Below are 24,784 nucleotides of genomic sequence, written 5' to 3' on the forward strand. Positions count from 1 at the left end.
AAAAGTTACAACTTTCCAGTCTTTACTTTTCCAAATCGTTTCCAAGAGAAAAGAACACAATCTGGATAGAGTTTAAGACAGGCTCACACTAAAACACATTTACAAAACTGGTGAAATATAGCTGAATAGGTGTTCATAGGCTTACTAACAATATTTGAGTCATACGGTATAAAATGAGAATGGAAAGTGCAGTTAAACTTTCTTGTATCACTTTTGTGACTGAGAAAGTTTACAGTACAAAACACAATATCTATTGAGAGTGTTACAATTTACTTTTTAATTTGAAAAGAAATCTAACCCTTTCAAACATCTAAAACTGTGTTGCGAATGTTTTACTAATCTAAATTTTCCTTTGATCATGGTCTACAACATTTCACTGATGAATTGAAAAACAGTTTTGGCGGAAGCAAAATACTATTAATAAAGGACCGTATATCTAACAATTTCACACTCGTGTTCTTTATGCAGTAATAACCAGAGAAGTTCTCTTTGCATATATGGTAAATATAGAAGCAAAGTGTATATACAGATATATGTTCAAACATCAGCGCATCATACACAAATGACACTATGTTCATGTGGATTTAAGCTATGACAGATGAAGAGCAAAGGTATATTCTGAGACGCTATGACAGACACACTTGTATATATTGCTATGGGTTTTATAAAACAATTTTTATATATCTGTTTCTTTGCCAACAAGGATTGTAATTTTTTGTCTAAACGTTAATTTGGAGAAGCTGTCATTGCTCAGGTGATTATCCATCATTGATATCATGTAGATTCATGTCATTCTGCTAATAAAAATAGGTGTTCTTTAGAAATGCAAGCTTCTAGATAGGCTTCTCTCTTATAAAATACTGTAAGACTAAATTATATGCTAGTAAACTGTAAGGAGATACAATTTTCAGTAGCCTTGAGCAAATCTAATTTCACTAGTAATAATATATGTAGATACTTCTATGGACCGTGGTTAGCCTAGAAAAATGAGTTCCTAATCATATATCTATTATAACAGTTGTCAGCAGTTCATTATAAAGATGTGTGGTCAGTCGACATGAACATGTGTTCAATTAAAATGAGATTCATGTACAAATTTCATTCTAGTCATAACATAATGTAGACTGATATAGAAAGCTGCTTAAAGAATAGAGAAAGCATAATATTATTATGCTTTATTATTCATCTTGAGGTGTTGACTGATGTTCTAAAAAAAGAATCAAGGAGATTGACCAACCAGAAGCTGAGATATAGCCAGCCAAACACAGGTCTACCAAAAAACAAAAGTGTTTTGGTAATCATCAATATATGACGTATGAAATCGACTTGCATGCCATTGGTCAATTAAGCCAACTAATGCGCTCTCCTATAACAATCACGGCGTTTTAATTGGTTTAATCCCTGGAAGTATAGAACAATCAAATTGGGCCTAACAATCATCGCTCTTAGAATTCCGAACCAGTCCCTCTGACGTGTAGATTAGTTTTAGCATAAAATAATTACACGCGTCTATTATTTCGCAACATTTCGCTATCTTGCTAGTTCAGCTCAGTTTTGTTGTTCTCCTACTTAGCTTCCCTATTCAGACTCATCTTTAGCGTTGTTCAGATTTTTTAACTATAGCTAATAAATAGAATCGATTAAATCAATCATCAATCTCGGTTATCAATAGGAATTTTCTACAAATTATATTAGTTACATCATTTATTCTATACGCAGTTATATTATTATTTTGTATAATATGCATTATGAATATTATATAAATCATAAAAAATAATCATAGATAAGATAATAGATCAATAGAAAAATCAAAGCAAAAGTTATCGTTTTCTTTTCTTATAGCAAGAGCAGCACGGTCAAGTTAGTCTTTTTAAGATTATGGCTGTAGTGAACTTCCAGTCTGTTAATAGTGACGATAATCATGAAAATCAACTGAATGCTGCAGTAGATACACAGTAGAAAAATGATGAAGGAACAAAAAGTCCCATTCCTATTTCTTATTCTAAACAAACTGCAATCGCGGATATCGCATATAGACTATACACGCACCGTTCGTTGAACAGATGATCTTCGGAGCATATCCGTGGAGATCGAGTTAAAATTTGAAGCACAATAGTCAAAATCTGCTCTTCTGCTTTAAAAAATCATGGCGAGGGGTTGTGGGCAAATGCCTTTACCACACAATGTTTGGATGATTTTCCTGAGAAACCAGAGCTAGTATGTAAATTATTTACTATCGCGAGAAGCGTTTCACATCTCGTAGCGAAAACAATCATTATACATAACGGCGGTAAGGGTGCGCAACTCCGGCACAAGACCATTAAGTCGATTTTATACGTCACAGTTTTCGGGATTTTCGAAGGGTTTTCCTCTGATTCGTTATTAGGTAGACCTGTGTTTGGCTGTCTATATCTCAGCTTCTAGAGGGTCAATCTCCTTGATTCTTTTTTTAGAACATCAGTCAACACCTCAAGATAACTAATAAAGCATAATAATATTATGCTTTTTCTATTCTTTAAAAAGAATTAGTTTACAGTATGCTACATGTATATTCAGCTATTGCTGGCTTACTAAAATCAATAGATTTATTTACTTGGTGTTAAGTAAAAAATTAATTCAAAACTAATCATTTTAAGGCTGTCATAACACTTTTTATAAATTGCTGTTTGCCAATTAATAGCTTCTGACAGACATAGCATTATACATGTAGCTAAAGTTCCAAATACAATTTATAATTAGCCATTAACTGGACTCACACAAACTATTTACAATAAAATTAACCGAAGAATGCATAGGCTTTATTGAATTGCACAATTGAACTTAAACAGCATTGTAAATCAATATTGTTGCTACAAATCAAACGATGATCATACATTCAAGAAAAATGTTAGCACTCTATATAGAATTGTTAATGACATAAATCTAACAAGACACTATGCATTTATGAGAGACATCTGTATTACTGTAGCCAAGCCACTGCGTTAGCTAAAGAATGCAGGAACACAAAACTTAAGCACTTTATAAAAGGTTTGATAGTTTCTTGTCGGACCAAGTATTTTACTTTTTATATTATAACTGTTCGATTGCTCAATGTTCTGCAGTTTATGCCTCCTCAAATGCATCGAGTTTAAAAGTTGTGTTACCAATTTCTTGTTATGTACTTCATCATGTCCTGATGGCTTGGCAATTATTTTGCAAAAAAGATGAACAGAAAATATTGCAACAAATTGAATAAAATGTTAAAACTCACAGATCTGCTGATATTCTGTTGACTCTGAGAAAGTAGTATATTTCTCTATAGGAGACCTACAAAAATCCTAATTTTTTATCAAAGACGAACAATCTATCTTACTGAGCAGAAATCAATACTCACACTGCTCAGTGTAAACTGAACTAAATCCATATCAACGTAGCTAGTATATGAGGCAGTTGAGCAAAGCGGGAAAACCAACTTTTTCAATACCGAACTCTTCTTGCGGAGTGTAGTAGTATGCTTCTCTTATGTGAGCATCCTCTGGTGTGGCGCCGACAAATATGTGTTATCCATAAGAATTGGTTTATATCTAAGAAGGAGCATTATTAAATTAGTACACGACATTAAACATATCACTGTTGTATTAGTTATTTCCCGCTGCAAGGTATATCTATTGTCTCTTGTATGGGCTGGCTTACTTGATGAGGCAACATTACTAATAGCAGTTCACAATTACAATAGAACAAATGAAGGGATAGAAACTAGCATGAAATATGAGCGTGAGAGAGGAGTGTTAGAGGGGAGAGAAAGGAGTGTGAGATAAAAAGGAGAGAGATGAGTGAGAGGCGTAATAGATAAAGAGGATGGAAGAAAGTGAGAGAGGAAAGGGAGAAAGGAGAGTGAGAAAAGAGAGAGAAAGGATTGAAAGAGAAAAGAGCGAGAAAGAGAGAGATTCAGAAAAAAAGAAAACAGAGTATTTACAAGCGCAGCCGAAATAAAGATCGTAATAGACTGAAACATTTCCTAAGTGTTTACAGAAGTTAGAATATTTTTTAAAAAGGAGGCTAATACCAACACTTGTACATTGCTATAGCATAGTAGCTCAAATCACTATCAAGGTTGACAGCAGAAAACAAGCCATGAAAATGGACCAGACAAGAAAAAAGTGGTCTTTGAGCAATGCAAAAAACCACATCAATGCTGTGGCTGTTTTAGAGTACGCCAGTCCTCAAGCAACACATATTCTAAGGAGAATACTTTTTAGGATGACTAAAAAAAAGTGATTCATCACAGACTTCTGTGAGACCCTAAAACTTTTAGAACAAGATTACAGCTACACAACATTCTAATTGCCTTAAACTAAAAGTTATTTAAATTCTAAAGCACTTTACACTACAAACATAGCAATGAGAAGTTCCTTTTGCAAAAAATAGGATCGCTTGAGAAGGAAACATTCCCTGTTTTTTGATTGCTTGGGTCTGTGGCCATACTTTCGTGTATCTTCAAACACCAGCCTGCTTGAGACACAAAAATGCACATGGTTTGAGAAGATAGATTTGCAATAACTGATGTTATTTTGAACTTGGCAAACCAAAAAATATAGGGCCTGCAAAAAAGGTATTAACGCAAAAGACCCAATAAGACTGACCATCATGATCAAGGCGCTGATCTGCTATGTAGAAGTGTCTATTATTTTAAAAATGCTGGAATCAACCTTTAGAGCTACAGAAATTCTCAAGCAAATAAATGGGTTTAATTTGGTAAAGTTTTCCACTTTTGACACAAAACTGTCACCCATTTATGTAATGGTTATATTGACCATTGGCACCCAAAACTATTGAACCAACTTTCATCTGCAAAAGTTTTTACAAGAACTATATAAAAATACTGCCATGGTGATGACTACGGGTACCTTCCAGAAAAACAAACTGGCAGTCCAACTGGCCACTCACACTGAACTCACTACAATTGTTCAGCAGCTATATCACACTGGAACAAACTGCTCTTTAAATGATTGTAGCTAGAATAGTAGGAGCAAAAAAGCATTGCAGAACTTGCAGGGTTTTTTGAAGATCTTGCCAAGCAGGGCTGTTAAAAGTTTAGGTAACTCCAAAGGCATTCAATGTTTTGTACCATATGATCCTTGGCCCTATGAGAATCTATTGTATGCTAGACCTATGCCTAAAACAGCCTGTCGTTAGAAGACTGATGAGCCACATCCAACAAAACTGTTATTAGTTTGGCCATACCGCAATCATCATAAAGCCGATCCAAAGTGCTGAGTCATGCAAAACTCAGTAAAACTAGAATAGTCGACAAAAAACATAGACTATTTGCAAAAAACTACAAAAGGTTACTTCGATGATGCCTTAGGTTCCTTATGATTAAATGATGCCTTAGCTCAGTCAGATGCTACAGCAAAGGTAGAGGCCAACGCAATTGACAAGCAAGTATTGTTTTCAATTGAGACTTGACAAAGAAGCTGCAAACAATGTGAAAGCCCACCAATGGTCAAGTTCTGTAGTTTTAGCGAGCGGACAAAGGTTTTACCATCCAGTTACCATCCATTACCACTAAGCCTATGTGATAGTTTAAATACTTACATGGAGCTAGGATAATCGCTTTTGACCACGCAACAGTCAAGAGAAGTAGCTGAGTGATATCTTTTTCTACACCAACTAATAATAGCGTACCACGACATGTCAAACTCCATTACTGGAAACACAGCAAATATGATCGTGCAGCGAAAGCTATTGAATAAGCTATTGAATGAGCTATTGAATTGGAGCTATTGAAATGGAGCTATTGAATAATTCCTGTCTCACAGTTTTTTATCGTACGCAATAATGTGTGAAATGGCTGCAGAGAAATAGGAGGACTGCACAATACATTTTCAAACAAGTGCAGATGCAAATCTGACAAAGAAAAAAAAGGGCCGCTTCTGTATGCTACTGGCAACAGATTTTGTTCATTCAAAAATGATGGTCAAGGGAAGATAACTCAAAACTGTGTGAAAGGGTTTCTTCATTTCAATGATAATAATGTTTATATTGTAAATATTATTTATTATTTATATTATAATTACCATTTTCCCAGAACTTTGCTTTTAAAATATACTATTTACTTTAGATTCAGAAAGTTTAGATGACAAACTAAATGTGCTATTTATAGTAAATATGATTCATTTTGGATAACCTTAGAACTCATTGCAATTACTCTTATTGCGATTACTCTGGAAAAAGATGAAACCATCTGCCCCAACCCTGGCTGACCGGGTTATCAAAAAAGTATTGAGCAGCCTAAAGAAGATAAAATAAGTCTAAACGTGACCAAGAATCAGAACTGAACTGGCTGAGCGGACAATGAAAAATGTTTTTTGGTTTAAAACATTGTAAGCTTTTTTTCAAGTATTATAGTTATCGTTTTTAATGCCATCTGATTTTTTATATAATTTTTCTTTGCATTTAATAGAACATCATTATATAACTTCTAAAATTAAAACTTATAACAAATTATTTGATAGCAACATTGCTGTTATTAATGCTCTGCTTTCGATAGATTGACGTTAGTCATTTTATCTTTTGTTTCGTAATCAAGGCTAGTTTTTGTACAAACTGTAGCAAAGGTTTCAATGATTGCAATGAATTTTATGCAACATCGATAAATATGATTATAAAATAAAACTATGCTTTCAAATTTAGAGTAACGAAATGAAAAATTTAAATAACTAACATTTTGCAGTGCAACCTATAATATGTTTGAACATTTATGGCAAGCAATAAATATCAACTTGTAAATATAATTTTTTTTCAACAGAAAAGTGCTTTAACTATAGATATGAGTTTTTTGTTTTTCTGCCTTATCATTTCTCAAAATTTAAGAGCGGTACTCTCACTCGAATAATTTTTCTTGTATTTTTACTTAGTCCACGTTATCAGTCAATAAATAATCTTCTTTTCTAGTGAACTTCAACCAAAAAAGTTTTATTTCTTATTATTTTATTGTAGTTTCATTAAAGAATTAATATACATCACAAATTGCTCAAATTTACTATTAAAAAAAATTAGTTATTTTATAAAAGACTGCACCATGGCATGTGCGCTTTTTACAAAATAAAAAGCTTTGTTTTGTGCAACTATCGACTAAATAGTTGAATGGTCTCTCAATGCTTGACATGTTTACTTATTTTAATAACACTGTTGGATACATAACACTGAATATTTTTACTCATTGATGCATAATGTCTATGTTTTAAGTTTGAAGTAACAAATATCAACTGTATCAACAGTACTCAAAATCTACTATCAAGAATGATTTCATTTTACATACCAAAGATGAACTGAACAATTATATTTCAAACTCTTTTAATTTTGTCCAAATTGATTAATTCACCAGATTAATTTCCCAGTGGTTTTTGATACTGACTTTTTTTTGCACTGCTGACTAGTCATTTCAGTGTTGAAACAATAAAGTAAAATAATAATTATTTTATTGCCGCAAAACTTTTACACATTGCCATTTAGAAAACATATTTTCTATGTAAATGACATAGATCATAGTCATATGTACAGCTTAAACATACTTGCTAAACACAAATTACAACCTTTCAATATTATTACAAATTTTACCAATATTATTCACACTGAAATTCAATTGTTACTGAATAATACAAATTTACACAGTAATAAAATAGTTTTAAAAAGGTCTATTGCAGCTATACAATAACAATAAATAGCTAACTGCAAAACATTTTAGTAATGTCGCCCACATCACTTCAAGTAATTTTGTTGCATTTATGGCAGCAGAAGGCACATCACTTTACATACAATGTTCCGTAGTATTGTTTAATCAGATCAATATTAATCTGTGTTTGACATGTACTTTCAAATTAAAGGTTAAAGTGAGAATCAAACGATTCATATCTTTAATTATAGGCAAATAATCATATATTCTATTAACTGTTTCTAATTATTTGTATATTTTTTTTGATTTTTTGTTATTTTATATTTTTCAATTTTTGAATCATTTATGAGTTGTTATTTTTCTTATAGTACGTAAATATTTGAATTATATTTGAATAATATCAAAACAGTGTGCTCGTATTGTACAAAATTAGTAATGTATTCTGTATGTAAAATTTCATTGCCCTGAAAAATCTGAAACTTTAAAAAAGTCTGAAACTATAAGAAACCTACAAAGTATATTTTGTACAATGAGTATTTTGTTCTGAACCAAAAGAGTTACATGTAACAGTGATTGGGATCGTGTTTGCTCTTCTAGGACCACCCGGTATCAAGCAACCAGCACTATACAACTTTATAAATACATCACTAGACTTATTCTTGTTATCTGATAATATTAATGATGCTATATTTTAGCAAACACTCGATAGTTTCAGTTTTTTGTTAAACACAGGTCTAACTTGTTTTAGCCCATAATAACTTCCCATGAATAAGCATGTCAAAAAGCAATCTACTGACAGCAGCGCTAAAAAGTTTGACTGAGGCTGGACACAGTGAAAATGAAGGTAAGAACATACTGAATTAGAAGAGAGGGCAACACATTTTAGACACAAATGTTCTAAACTTCACCCTTGGTATACTCTCAAAAATACTAGAAAATAAATTTTGTTTTCTTTTAAGTGAGGTTGATAGCTTAATGGTTAAGGCAAAGTTAATGAGAGGTTAAAGCAAAATGTTTCTTCATTATCTACTAGCATACAAGTGTAATTTGTGGTAGTAAGACTCATGTTTTTGTATTTTTCTGTTCTATATTGACTATATAAAAGTGTTCTTTGCAATGACTAGTTTTGTTATGAGAATCTCTTGGGCATATTTTAATTACCGATTAGTCTACTGAAACTTTCATGCTTTAGATTAACACATAATTATATTACAACAAGGAATGTATTTAATTTTACAAGCATTATTATGTCAACTCATGTAATATTAAGTAATATAAGTTAAATACTGACCTTTTTACTTGCTTCTTAGGCTATTAATGATTGATTATTATTGGTCGGATTAAGAGAATTGCAATCAAAACAAAGCACAAGTCATATTACAATCTTAGTCACTTCAACTGACAGCAAGAAAAAGACTCAAAATTCAATTGTTGAGAGAGATTTTTTTCGCACTTTTTCTTAATTTTTTTTTGTGGATAGTTTTTGTAAATGCTTTTTAATAGAAGCAACTTATGTAAATGAAAATAATAAAGTTACTTCTTTATTCAAACAATAATACTTCAATTCACCACAGTAAAACAATATAATTGCTTATATAATATGAAAGCCAGTGCTTGAATTTTGAGTTTTATTTTAACCTGATTACAGTTCTATATAACAATAGTCAGCATTTAATTTAGTGCCGAAAAAATGTGAGAAAATATGAAAAAGGTTGAGTAAAAGGTTGAGTAAAGTTTTTTTAAAAATTATGTCTAATGCACTTTTTAAAAAAAATACACCACCTAATTCTTTGGCACATATATTGAACAGACTGCTACTTAAATCACCCATCTTAAACTAGCATGCCACAAATTTACCAACAAATATTTGTAATACACATAACTCTATATCCATGATTTTTTGGGCAATTGCAAATTTTACCTACCGTCAAGTCAGTTTTAAAGGTAGTGTGTGCAGGGTGGCTTGTATAGAACATTTAGTATTTAGACTAAAATGTTAGAATTAGTTTTTAAAGATGATTCACTTACTTTCTCTATTACATTACTTATTTATGTAAGTTGCTGAACAATTTGTCGGTTAAATCAAAATCGGTTAAAGATATTATAATAAATTCAAACCAACTGTGTTTGTTAGTTCTGAATATAAAGCTGGCAGCCAAAATCTTTTTAACACATTGTAAAAAATTTGACTACAAAAATGAACAGTTAAACAAAAATTATATCTTTAGTTAAAGTTTTAATTGTTGCAAATTCAAATTGTTTTTTTAAGTGGTTATTGCTTATACATATTGTTATAGGTTTTGATTTTTCCTCAAAATAAAATGAATGCTCATATTTTCTTTCTCCAACTCATATAGTTTGATGTTAAAATATCCTATTGAAATTACTAAAAAGTTGTAAAAACAATTGCAGATTAGTTTTATATAATTTTCCTGATTGTAGATAAAATCATTTTTAAAATATTATTAAATGGTCTAGCTATTTTTATAAAATAAACTTTGTAGATCAATAAAAGAAAAAAGTGTGCTTCACTTTAAATAGCCAACATCTGACATGATCAACATGTTTCTCAAAGTATTATACAATGTTAATCACATCACTTGATTAAAACTTTGTTCAGGTTTATCTTATTTGACAGTTTTCCTGATTTTTTTGCTGCAGTATTTGAAGTATACTACAGCGTGTCTAGCACAGAGACTGCAGAAGATTGTTTCAAACGTCAACAGGATGATATGACTGTGCAGCAGATATTGTCAAAAACAAAAGATGACACTATCATTTCACTGACATGTACAGGAAACGTTCCACCGCTTGAAATAGTTGCTCCATCAGTGAGCAATCTTAAACTATTTAGAATGTCAGACTACATTCAGCTGCAAAGGTAAATCCTGGCTTCAATTTTTCTACTAAATATCTAATACTCTACTAAAAAAATTTATCACTATGTTTCTAAGTTTTATGCAATTATTCCTTTTTGTATGTTTGATCTAAAAAAACTTTTGTTCCTTTTATTTTACTTTTAAAGCCTTTCAAATATCAAATTATAAACGAATGAAATGATAAAAAAGTTCTGAAATGGTGATTAGTAATAACAAAAAAATTGTATTATAGTAATCATTATATGTATTCATGGTTAAATAAATTGTTACTTTTAGTTAAGTAAATATATATGTAAATATATAAGTATATATAGATATATATACATATATATAAAACATTGTTTCATCAACCCGGTTAATCCATGTAGGGGACAATTTTTGCTTCAACTTGGGTGTCCTACCAGAGACCTGGGAGTTTGAGCACTTGCCTCAAGATTTTAGCTGCTCTCAACAGTGCGCTTTACGCAACGCACTTGATTTGATTGCTGACGGTATCCGGGAAAGTCAAATCTTATGCACAAGTGTTACTGCGCCCAGTGCCACAATGACTACTGAAATTACAGTTGTTCTCATATCCCAACAGTTTTTAATCTCTTATCCAAGAAGAAGATATTTCTGCACTTTTTCTTTGCTGGCTATATAATTGTAGTCATTGGGTACTGATATATCTATTATTGTAGCCCTCTCGTTCTACTTGTCCACCACAATTATATCTGGTTGGTTTGCTAAAACATGCTTGTCAGTCCGAATATAGAAGTCCCAGAGGATGTTAGCGTGGGCATTCTCATTATCCTAACCAGGAGCTTCCCACCAGTGTTGTGGTATATTAAAGCCTTACTCATCGCGTAGGCTTCTGTACACAACACATGCAGCATGGTTATACTGCTCAGTGTATGCTTTTCCGGCTAGCTGCTTGCATCCACTGATGATGTGTTGGATATTTTCTGGTGTATCTTTGCACAGTCTGCATCTACAATCATTTCTAGTGTGATCGATTTGTGTTTGGATTTGCCTTGTTTGGAGCACTTGCTCCAAGGCTGCCATTGGTACCAACTCTGTATTGGCTGTTAGGTTCCTTTTTTCAGCCACATACATGTCTGGTAGGGATTGCCAATTTTAGATATTTGTTGGTGGTAAACACCATGAAGAGGTTGCATGCACCAGTCAAGTTTATCTTGGTCACTGCAAATCTCCATTGTCAGAGCAGGCGAGTGAAATTTAGCTAGCAACTCAACTGTGGTGGCCATGGAGGCTACATAGGTTTTAATGCTTTGTTTTTCTTTTTTCACTGTCCGCGGCACTTTTGAGTCTCCTATTCCCATCTTTCCTATTGAGATAAAATGTACTAGCATCAGATTTTGGGTGGAGTGATCCATGCATCCTAAGCAGTTTGTGGCTTGCTATATCTGTTTCCTTGATGGCTTCTTCAGTCCACTATATTTACATATAAATAAATATGTATATATAAGTATATATATACACTGTAAATATATATACATACTGTATATATATATATATAAATAAATATATAAATAAATATATATATAAATATATATATATAAATATATATATATATATATATATATATATATATATATATATATATATATATATATATATATATATATATATATATATATATATATATATATATATATATATATATATATATATATATATATACTAGCTGCATTACCCGCCTACAGGAACAGATTCATGTGCAGCATAAGGTTTATTGAGAGTTGTCTTTCATGCTGTAAAACAGCTCCAAATATGCAGTCTACTGTTACTAATTGTTGTCCTGATCAGAGTATGCATGCACATATACATGTCAATGTTGGGAAGAACAATGGAAATCTGCAATGTGTCTTACAGCTAGATGCGTGTAAAATCTAGTGAATATTCTAGATTCATGCGACTCGATTCATGCATCCGTTCATACCCGTCTGTATTTGCAGTTGACTATCGCGCACTTCTGCTGCTGAGCCCCTGCCTCGGCTGACCAGTCTTTACCCGCCGAGCAGTTGACAATTGCGTTCTTGCACTCGCCTCGCAATCAATTGCTTCGCACTCGCAATCAATTGCCTTGCAATCATTCGACCGGCACTCGCCTCGCAATCAATTGCCTTGCACTCTCCTCGCAATCAATCACCTCGCAATCAAATGCCTCGCAATCAATCGCATTGCACTTGCCTTGCAATCACCTCCCTCTCGCCTCGCAATCATTCTCCTCACACTCAATCGCCTCGCAATCGCCTCACAATCAATCGCCTCGCATTCGCCTTGCAATCAATCACCTTGCACTCACAACCAATCGTCTCGCAACTAATTGCCTCGAACTCGCAATAAATTGCCTTGCACTCAATCGCTTTGCAATCAATCGCCTCGCACTCGCCACTCATTTATCTGGAAAGCCGTGCTTGGAGACCCTCGCTGTACTCGGGGCAAAAAAGGTCTCCCGCGCATCCCCGAGTGAGGCCACAGCCCCAAGCCTAACCGTGCTACCCGGTGTTGCCCGAGTAGTAAAAAAGGTCTTTGCTCAGTTAATAGTTTTGTATTTAACATGTAACAACATTTGCCATTCTAACTTTCGAACTACATATCATGAAATATGTGTTTCGTGTAGTTGAAATAAATTAAGAGAGAAAATAAAACAACTGTAAAGGTTTTCAAACAACTACAACTTTCAAACTTCAAATCAAAAGAAAAAGGTTTTGTTCATGGCAACTGATTTAAAAATAAATAAAACAACCATAAAGGTTTTCAAACGAATGTAATTTTAAAGTTTCATAACTTTCAGCAACCTGTATATTTTGATGATCTATAATGGAATCTCAGTTCTCAAACACAATCAGTTCCAGAAGGTAGTTCAAAAACCGAGTTGTTTGAGACCCGAAACAATTTTTCCGATTAAAATAAAATAATGTAAATTTTAATCCTTTCGAAGGCAAGAAAACCACTTTGGTAAAGTATTTGTTCAACATTTCACACCATAAGCTGCACTTGTACCCAGGTAAACAAAAGTCTTTGCACAGAAAATCTATTTGTATTTAACATATATAACAACATTTGCCATTCTAACATTCAAACTACATATGTAACATAAAAAAACATGATAGGTAACCTATCATGAGAAAAGTTTTTTGTATAGTTGAAATAGTTTGAAAGAAAATAAAAACATCTGTAAAGTTTATCGACCTTTGTCAAACACCTGTAACTTTAAAAGTTCATAACATGAGGAAAAGGTTTTCTGCCAGTTTAATAAATTAAAAAATAAAACAATTGTAAAAGGGATTAGGTGTAAATTTTAAATAATTAGCAAGTAATAGCTAAAGTAAGTCGGTTTTGCAACAATTACAATAAAAAATGATACAATTAATACAAACTGAAAAAAACAAAATAAAATCCGTGAATATGTTGAATTGATAATAACAATTCTTGCATAGAAATGTGTGTATAAAAAAGTTACTGTTCCACCAACAGCTATCCATCAATACTCTGAATATGATGATACTGGTACAATGATATGTTATTTAAAAATAAAATATTGTAGTGTCTTTGTCCAATTGAAGGTGAGAGAATCTAAATGCTATTTCTACTCGAGATAATACAAAAATAGTGATCTTAACAGCAATTTAGCAATTGAACCTTAAGAAAAGCAGAAAGTAAAGGTTCACAAAAATTGTGTTTCTTAGAGTTAATAAAATTTAATCGGCAAATTCTATTATCGAGAGAGTCTATTGTCGATACCGTTTTGCCGAAAACCAATTAGCCCTAATACGTCGATGACAAAAAAACATTGCGTGCCATGAAGCTAAAAGAAAGCCACATAGTTGTAATTATTACGCCATTTTTGTGTGAAAGCGGCAAACGATGAATAGGTTATGTATAGAGGCGCACTAACCAGAGATTCTCGTTAATGCGCCCTAGATACCTAGTAGAGGCTAAGAGTCCGAAAAGTATGGTACTCTATAAAGCGGACAGACAGATAGATAGATAGACAGACAACGATTGCCGTTTATATATTAGATATAAATATAAATATATATTTATATATATAATATATATGTATACATGTTTATATATATAATATGTATGTATATATAAAACATGTATACATATATTGGTATTGCTATATCCGTTTCCTTGATGGCTTCCTCAGTCCAACATACATATATACTAGCTGTGCTACCCAGCATTGTCCGGGTGATAAAAAAGTCTTTGGACCAAAAATTGATTGGTATTTAACATGTAACAAAATTTGCCATTCTAACTTTTAAACTACATACCATGAGAGAAGAGCAGCTGAAACAAATTAAAGGAAAAAGTAAAAACGACTTGAAAGGTTTTTAAACTTTGTCAAACATTGTCATTTTTTTTTAATTATTGTGTAAATTCAAAAACATAAACAAACATAAACAAAAACATGTTAATTCAGCGGGCCCAATTTATTAAGACTTATATAAAAAATTTCTGCTGATGATTAGCTAAAGAAGAGATTGTATATTTATCACTCACAAAATAATTTCATACTTGCTGGCGGTTTACGTCACAATAATACCCCCTGCTTGAATCTGAGAAGTTCAACAAATGATTTTATTCTAACACTTATATCTTTAGACAAGGCTTATCTACAAAAACAAAACTAACAGCAAATTGTAGCTGTTGTTTTAGCCTTATAATGTGGTTAATTTCATTTGAATGACTTCAACGGTGTAATCAAATATTTAAGAAGTAACAATGAATACTTGTAGAGGTGGTTGACATATTTGATAACATTTTCAATAATTTTATTGCATAAGTAATTTAGCAATTAAGAAATAGTAGCAATTTTTAATAGCAGAATTGGCTTTTTTCAGACTCTCGACACTCAAAGGTCTAAAAATATTAGACTTGTCAGACAACAATTTTTCAGGAGATCTTTCTGAAACAGTAGGTGGACTTTCAGGTTTGACAAAGCTAAAGTTAGCACGATGCCAGCTGAGTACTCTTCCTGATTCGTGAGTATTCAAAAAACAACCCTTACTGACTTGTTATAGTTATGCCATACCTTATTAAGATGCTATGGTATGCATAAAAATCGGAAGTCTTAAGTGACATGCTTTTTGAATTACAAGTTTTTGTTTAAATTGTTTGATTACAGTTTATGAGTCTTGAATGTAAACATATTTAGATTACCACCTGACTGACTATTTCCATAAAAATTCAAAGAGTGGAAAGCAAACAAATGTCTTCAAGCATAGTTGATATAATTTAGTATTCAATTAACTTTAAATTTAACATTAACTTTGAACTCTATATTACTACTTAATGGATTTCTATGTAACGATAATTTGAGAATTGGAAAAGAACGTAACTATTGTGACCACAATTCTTAGTGGCACTACCAAGAAATAGATAGACCTAACATGCATGTAATCTATGGTAGCTCAGTTCCAACTTGGAAAATATTTTGCTTGCTAAAAACAACTAAGAAAATGGCTTTGCTGTGTGATTTTAATTCCAAAATATTACTACAAGCACTGTCATTGATCATCATCACGTACATGTGCGCTTGAATGAACCCATCTCAAGCATTATTTTATGTACATATATTGCGCATACATATATAAATGTAAATAGATAATCATATAAATCTGGACGTTTCGTGTTCCTCTGTCCAGCTATAGCAATAACAAAATCTAAAGATGAAAATGGCACTTCATACAGGAATTGAACTTACAAATGTTTGTTAGCACTTGTATCTAGCCAAAAGGCTAGGCTATTCCTACCATTTCCATTGCTCTCACCATTTACTGTTTATCCTTCTCGCAAATGCTAATGCCTAATTATTAACTGGTACAATGCACTCTGGGATCATGTGCCTTGTTATAATATATTCTCCTTTAATATGTGGAATTTGATATCTTTCCATCCTCCCCATTGAAGGACAATTTTTTTCAACTTTTTCATGCCAAACGATATCTACAAAAAGCTCTCTCAAAACATTTGGCAGTTGGTGTAATGATTATGATGAATAAACAAAAACGTTGATATAATATTTATGTTGTATAGCCTGGCAAATAGTACTGTGGATTATTTGACCATATATCTAGGAAAGGCCTCACACACTGGCATTGGGGACAAATAGTCTAAGTATTTGCTGGAAGATTTGCATTGTCTTTAATTTATGCAAGACTTTAGCATAAATTAAGCTAAAAGTTTGAGATTTATGATCTCATTTTGTTAGCTATTTTCCTGCATAAAACACCATTTTCAAGTAGTTCAATCCAACTTTTTAATCGACCTTTTTGTGCTCCAAAAATTGGTTAGCTGTTCGTTACTCCATATATCCTGGATTGACATGCAGCGCCGTTATGATGCAAGTTTAAATATTTCATATTCTACTTGACAGTCTGTCATCTCTTCAAAAGTTAGAGGTGCTCGATCTCGCAAATAATGAGTTTTCAGCAGGCCTTCCAGCAGTAGTAGAAACACTTTTATCACTGACTAAGATGAACCTGCGATACTGTGAACTGAGCACTCTTCCTGATTCGTGAGTATTTTATTGTATTATAAATTTTTCATTTTATCATAAAACTATTATAAGTCAAAAATTGTTACATTGTATTGGAGTAGACAAGTTTGAATAAAATGATGTTGCTACAATCATTAAGGCTGGATTTTCTGATCAACACACATTGATGAAGGAAACTTTTAGCTTTAGTCATCCGCTATGTAACTGCTACAAGAACGCTATAATGTGATGAGCCAGAATAATAGCAAGTTTAGTGGTTGAATAGTTTTATACCACTTAGTTATTCCGATGTTTTATAATGCTCACAAAACTTCAAAAAGATCATGACTGCTTCCCAGTGACTTAAAGAGTTCCATGTATGATCAGACATTCATTGAAACATTATAAAGCTAAAAGGAACTCAGCTGAAACAAAAACAGGCTTTCCTTTTGTAATCAAAACTTTAAAAACATTTAAAGTGTAATTTGTCTTAAGAATCACATTGAAACTGAAAATAATTTTTTACACAAAGGAATTGAAAATTGCTAGCAAATTTTACGTGTAAATATCATCCTTACTACTCAGCACTCAGCAAAATTACTTTTTGAAAAAAATTTTTTAGTCTTGAAGGTCAAAAACTTGTTACATTTTTTAAACTAAAGCCATTTTTATATGACAACAGCAATCCATGATATATTGAATAAAAATAATGTGTCTTTTTTTGTTCTAAAAATTAAATTGTGTAGATAATTGAGCATCTTAATCAAGGGCAACCAGTTAATTTGAAATTTTAAAATAAATTTTTTAGATCCGATAAATAAATGTTTCGGAAGCCAATAATATTTCATTGCTAATTTTTGGTGTGAAGCTTAGTTTACTAGCACATAATTAAACACTCAATATAATTTTTGCATATGGAGTTGTTTCTGTTTAATTCGCACAGAGTAAAATATTAATGAATTGATGTACCAATAAGTTCACTGTGTCAGATCTTGATGTGATGCTTTTACTTATGTAAAATATTGGTAATATAAATAGAATTGTGATAAACAGTTGGTTTTACAACAATGTTTACATATACTTGTTTCACTAATAAAGTGTGTGAGGAATAAACCTCTTTTATTTAACCAGTTATTTGGAAACTTAGATTTTATATGGAACTATCACAAAATACTGAATAAGCTGTTAACACAGTGCCTAATTAATAGATTTAGCTACAAACCTACTAGTAGTCTGCTACTAAAGCCTACTCAAATATACTAGGCTTTTATATAAACAATAAAAACTTACTTGGTACCTTATACATTGATATGAACTCAATTATAACACCCGACAATAATACTTGTACTTTAATATAGTTTTACAAAATTGACAAATGTTTATATGATTATCCGATTAGCAACAGCCTAAACTTGTTTATTAAATTTTATTATCATACCGTGTCGGTGAGCCACTTTCATAGTAGTTTTTTGCAACCTTAATCTTCTTGTCACAAATTTTTTTGCAATTATTACGGCAAACCTTTTTTTATCTCCATCAATCAGCAAACATGATGAACATAATTTCATGCCTTACAGTCTATCATCTCTGACAAAGTTGGAGAATTTCATACTAACTGGAAACAGATTTGCAGAAGGATTTCCAAAGGTGATAGGAAAACTCTCAGAACTAACAAAGCTAAATGTGGCAAACTGCCAGCTGAACAGCCATATTCATGGGTAAGCCTAGAAAAAAATGTAATCACTGCGGTGAATGCACCGTGTAGAATGGAAAACGGATCAGAGTAACACAAGACTTCCAGTACCTTGAGCAATAAAAAAACATTCAAAAAAATTATTATTCTAATAATTTTTTCTTGTGGGCTTTGGGGAATTTGAAGATTTAAAATTTTACTAAAACTAAAGCATTAACTCAGATGTGCTGCTGATTGTTTTTTGATGAAAAGGAAATATAAAATATATAGTTCTCTGCACTTGAAATATATTCTGAGTCTGATCATTGTATACTGTGTGTGTTTGTGAGTGTGTGCAGATCTGTGCATTTGTGTGCATGTGTGTGCGCGTGTGTCCGCGTATGTGCGCGCCTGCGTGCGCATGTGTGCACCTGTGTGTTTACATGTATATGTGTGCGTGTGTGCGCCCTCGCGTGCGTGTGTGTTTGTGTCAAATTTATGCCAGTACTCTACCTTAATAAGGTACAACTTCTATATTTGATTTGAAAGATATATGAAATTATTTTTAAAAATTTCATCATATCAGTGCAATGCACATTATTGTATTTTTCGACATGTAAATCTAGAATGTTGTATAGATTCAACGGTATAAGGTATAGATGGGTGTGTAAAATAATGTTTTTACCATCAAAATGAGGTCAATAAAATTTTAGCTGGTACATAATGTCAGCCTATAGGCTATCCTTCTGAAGACTATGAGTCAAAGAATAATATTTTTTGCAATTTATTAATTAAACAACCAAATGATTGAAATTTAATTTTTTTATTCAGAATTAATTATTAATAGTACTTTTAATGTCTTCAAAGATTTTTACCAATATCTAAAATTTGGTAATAAATTTTGCAGGTATAACTATAATATCATGTGCATATTAAATTCTTGTAAGGTTATTCATACCTTGAGATGATGGCAATAAATAGTTTTCTAGTTTCTTTTTTAGCAGAAAAAAGTGTATTACATGTATTTAGATAGATGTATGTCTAGGAATAACTAGCAATAACAATAAATTTGTGTTTAAATTCTTTATCTAAAAGAAGTGACAGCCATAGATCAGTGAGCGCTAAGTAAAGTTATTGCAATGAATGGTAGGGCAATGAGTCATGTCGGTGTATCTACTTCAGCTTCTCATCCTTGAGTAAGTTAGAGGAGTTAGACATCTCCTACAATAACTTCTCTACTGGCCTCCCGGAGGAAGTAGGACAACTATCATCCCTTACTAGGTTAAATTTGAAGCTCTGTAGGCTGACAACTCTTCCAGACTGGTTAGTATCTTCATGTGTATATATATACATGTACATGCAGACTTTGAGAATTCTTTTATTATAGTAATTATACTTATTAGTGATTATATGTTGATGAAGAAGGTAAGTTGCTGTTATGTACACAAAAAATATACCAAAATTCATTTTATAGAAATATACGCATTTTTAGTTCTTCTAAAAATAAATTGAAAAGTTGTATCTATTTCACCTTGGATTCATTAGATATTAGGTTAAAGTCATGATTTTGCTATGACACACAACTTTTCTTTAATATTGATTACAATGTTAAACATTTTATACAAATGTTGACTAAGTGCAGTATATTAACTGAGATGGAAAGTTATGCCTGGTTGCAACACAAATTATCGAAATGTAGTTACTGAAGCCATAGATTCACATCTTGTTTTCATTTTAATATTCCTTCTCACAAATTATAGCATACAGAAGTTTGCTTTTTAATTTTAAAAATATATTTAGCCTTTTCATATATTTAAAAATTTCTGCTAAAATTGTTTGCAATTGAAAGCAAAAAAACTTGGAGTTACTGTAATTAAATGTCAATTTATATATTCAGAGACTCGTTATGACATATTTGAACCAGTTTAGCAAATTTTAAGACTAGGCTAAACTATAAAAAAAAACTTCCCTTACACTTGTGTGTATACAAACAGCAAAATAACTACATGAAGAAGTTTTAAGTCAGAACCACATTTAGCAGCCTAGTTGAATTCAATTCATACAACTTAATAACTTTGAGTTGAGTGAAATTCAAAATAATTGATGAGGTATTTTCTGTAAAATGTAATAGTTTGAATCAAAATGCTGGGAAAAATATCAGAGCCAAGTTTCAAAGGATATAAAACATCTAAGCATATAAGTAGGTTATATTGACTACTTCTAATAGTGTATTCAATTCAGGAAAAATCATTTACAAAGGTATATAATGATATATTTTGCTCTGATTTTGAATGAGACAAACTGTAAATTAATTTTTCCTAAAAAACTAAGGATCGAACTAAGGAAGATCAAAATGAACATGCTTGTATTGAATGTTTTTTTACAGTTTATCATCACTGGTTAAGTTAAGGAGGTTAGATGTTACACAGAGTGACTTTCAAACTGAGTTTCCTGAAGTAATAGTACGACTCTCATCTCTAACTGAGCTTAAGTTACAGTCCTGTGAGTTGAATGTCATTCCTGACTAGTGAGTAAATCAAAACCAATCAATAGTAAATTTAAACATTTTAGTGCTAACTTAAAAACCTGAACTTTAAAACAAATTCAAACTATCTATTTTGAACAATTTTATATATATATGTACATGAGTAAAAGCGTAAGAACCATGCAGAGTGCTCAATGATACCATCAGAGCAAGTAAAAATCTATAAAACAGACTATAACTTTAAATAAAACACTTGATTACTATTAGCTTCATGCTTGGTAAGATGATTCTGAAGATTCTGAATTTCTAAAGATTGCTCTTACCAAGCATGAAATTAAGAGTAGTCAAGTGTTTTATCTAAAGTTATAGTCTATTTTATTGAATCTATATATTATATACAAAATATTTTATATAAATGCTCTATTTTCATATTGAGCACTCTCTTCTAGTGAACTGCAACCTTCTTCTTCATCAGTATATATATAGATATATTATAAAAAGTGTTTCCTCACCCGGTTAACCCGTATGGGTGGTACTTTCTGCTCTAACTCGGGTCTCCTACTAGAGACCTGGGAGTTTGAACACTCGCCTTAAGATCTTAGCTATTCCCAATAGCGCACTTTTCTGCAAATCACCTGAGTTGATTGCTGTCGGTATCTGGGCAAGCCACATTTTATGCGCCGGTGTTATTGCGCCCAAGTCCCCAATGACTACTGGAATTACAGTTGTTCTTACATCCCAGCATTTTTCAATCTCTTCTGCAAGAGGGAGATATTTCTCTACCTTTTCTTTTTCTTTGCTGGCTATATTGTAGTCATTGGGTACTGATATATATATTATAGTAGCCCTCTTGTTCTCCTTGGCCACTACCACTATACATGTATCTGGTTGGTTTGCTAAGACATGCTTGCCAGTCCGGATGTAGAAGTCCCAGAGGATCTTAGCGCGGTCAGTTTCATTAACCTTACCAGGAGCTTCCCACCAGTGTTGTGGTTTATTAAGGCCATATTCATCACATAGACTTCTATACACAACACCTGCGACATGATTATGCCGCTCAGTGTATGCGTTTCCTGCTAGCTGCTTGCATCCACTGATGATGTGTTGGATGGTCTCAGGCGCATATTTGCACAGTCTGCATCTAGTATCATCTCTATTGGAATAGATTTTTGTTTGGAGTTGCCTTGTTGGAAGCACTTGCTCCTGAGCTGCCATGATTAGCGACTCTGTATTGGCCGTTAGGTTTTCTTTGTTTATCCGCATATATGTCTGGGGAAGATCGCCAACCTTAAATACTTAGATACCTTACTTAGATATAGATATATATACATATACATATATATATAAATATATATATATATATATATATATATATATATATATATATATATATATATATATATATATATATATATATATATATATATATATATATATATATATATATATATATATATATATATATATATATATATGAAAAGGTAGAGAAATATCTCCCTTTTGGGGAAGAGATTGAAAAACACTGGGATGTAAGAACAACTGTAATCCCAGTAGTTATTGGGGCACTGGGCGCAATAACATTGGCGCATAAAATGTGGCTTGCCCAAATACCAACAGCAATCAACTCAGGTGAGTTACAGAAAAGTGCGCTAATGGGAACACTTAAGATCTTGAAGCGAGTGCTCAAATTCATAGGTTTCTGGTAGGAGACCAGAGTTAGAGCAGAAACTACCACCCATACGGGTTAGAAGGGGTGAGAAAACAATTTATATACATTTATATATATATATAAGCACACAATGTTGCAAAATTGACTGCGACATCTGACTACAATGAAAAAAGGCCTAAGGGGTACTATGGTAGTTGTTTATGGCAGAAAACTGTGCACCTGCCAGTTTACTATTATATATTACAGCTTATCTTCACTAAATAATTTGGAGGAACTGGACATTCCTATGAATGACTTTTCAACAAGCCTTCCAGAAGTACTAAATAAGCTTCCATCTCTTAACAAACTAAACCTAGAAAACTGTAAGATAAATGCTCTTCCTGATTGGTAAGTACAAATAAAAAAATACAATATTTTATGGAGATATTGGCATTATTGCGGTTGTCATAAACATTACTGTCAAGGTGTTGAGTATCGAAACAAGTGTTTATAGCACTAAAATGCGCTTTAATACAGCATTTTTAAATTCCTTAGAAAAGTTCATAAAATTGCTCTGTATTTGCAAAAACTATTTCACTCAAAAGTATTAATTTTATTTTAGTTAAACTTTAGTTAAAATAGTTTATGAAAGTGCAACTTGAACTCTCAATTTTTTTCATGAATTTTGTTTATGATTTTGTTTATTTACAGTAATCTAACTGTAACCCAACATAATTGCAGTAATCTAACTGTAACCCAACATAATTGCAGTAATCTAACTGTAACCCAACATAATTGCAGTAATCTAACTGTAACCCAACATAATTGCAGTAATCTAACTGTAACCCAACATAATTGCAGTAATCTAACTGTAACCCAACATAATTGCAGTAATCTAACTGTAACCCAACATAATTGCAGTAATCTAACTGTAACCCAACATAATTGCAGTAATCTAACTGTAACCCAACATAATTGCAGTAATCTAACTGTAACCCAACATAATTGCAGTAATCTAACTGTAACCCAACATAATTGCAGTAATCTAACTGTAACCCAACATAATTGCAGTAATCTAACTGTAACCCAACATAATTGCAGTAATCTAACTGTAACCCAACATAATTGTTTGAAACTTTGGCTGTATTTTCCCCAAAAAACCGTAAAATATGATTTAAATTAATTTAAATGTGAAAACCATGAACAATGCAAAACTTGAAAAATAAATTATGCTGTTTAGGAGCTTCCCAGCCTTTAAAAGCCCTGAAAACGCCACAAAACCACCTAAGAAATTAAATGCTTTTTTTTTCAAACAGTGATTTCAATCGTTGCTAGATTCGGCTGCTTGATTAATTATGAGCTCTATGTCTATTTAGGACATCGCTGTTTTGTTTATTCTTTCAAAAAAAACTCGAACAATCTATTTAAAAATCAAAATAATGTGAACCAATAATAATGACCTTTGATGATATTATAATTTGTAGCAAAACTACAATAAACTCACAAATTGCTGTTGCAATGTAACATTATATATTTTAGGTTTGCCCAGATGAGAGAGTTACGGGTACTGGACCTAAGTGAAAACAAATTTGCGAAGTTTCCTTCAGTCCTTCAACACCTACACAAGCTGAATACTCTTAGAATGGATGATAATACTGAACTTGAGGAAATTGGCAAAGAAATCCTTGAAATTAAAGAACTTGATTATTTTACGTGCGATGACTGTTCGATTTTGGCCAACCCTCCTTACTCGGTCTGTGAGAGAGGCATAGACGATATTAGAGAGTACTTCATGGAACTACAAACTAGTAAAGGTGAAAACATCAGTGGCTGATAATATTGAAGCGGATGTGGAAACGTTAAGGATAATTGTACATCTATATTGCTTGTACTAGTCCTATGTTCCGCTTTTCTTATGATAAATGTATATGCATTAATTCCAATCCA

At 32.1% G+C, this 24,784-nt stretch overlaps 1 protein-coding gene across 1 annotated transcript; it reads left to right on the plus strand.

Moving 5' to 3' along the window:
• Positions 1-8,431: 8,431 nt before the first annotated feature.
• On the plus strand, positions 8,432-24,671 carry LOC137404770 (uncharacterized). The gene is made up of 9 exons (XM_068091000.1): positions 8,432-8,501; positions 10,319-10,538; positions 15,396-15,536; positions 16,931-17,071; positions 18,610-18,750; positions 19,887-20,027; positions 21,091-21,231; positions 23,105-23,245; positions 24,377-24,671. Exons 1-9 carry the CDS (start codon positions 8,432-8,434, stop codon positions 24,669-24,671), a joined length of 1,431 nt encoding a protein of 476 aa, XP_067947101.1.
• The last annotated feature ends 113 nt before the right edge of the window (positions 24,672-24,784 follow it).

Source organism: Watersipora subatra, chromosome 9, assembly GCF_963576615.1.
Source record: "Watersipora subatra chromosome 9, tzWatSuba1.1, whole genome shotgun sequence".
Taxonomy (NCBI): domain Eukaryota; kingdom Metazoa; phylum Bryozoa; class Gymnolaemata; order Cheilostomatida; family Watersiporidae; genus Watersipora; species Watersipora subatra.

What these genes read in the sequence shown, in the direction of transcription:
- LOC137404770 (XM_068091000.1), top strand. Translation starts at nt 8,432, where the DNA reads ATGTCAAAAAGCAATCTACTGACAGCAGCGCTAAAAAGTTTGACTGAG. An exon ending in CTGAGCACTCTTCCTGATTC is followed by an intron (nt 17,072 to 18,609) that starts GTGAGTATTTTA and finishes CATGCCTTACAG; the next exon opens with TCTATCATCTCTGACAAAGT. An exon ending in TTGAATGTCATTCCTGACTA is followed by an intron (nt 21,232 to 23,104) that starts GTGAGTAAATCA and finishes TATATATTACAG; the next exon opens with CTTATCTTCACTAAATAATT.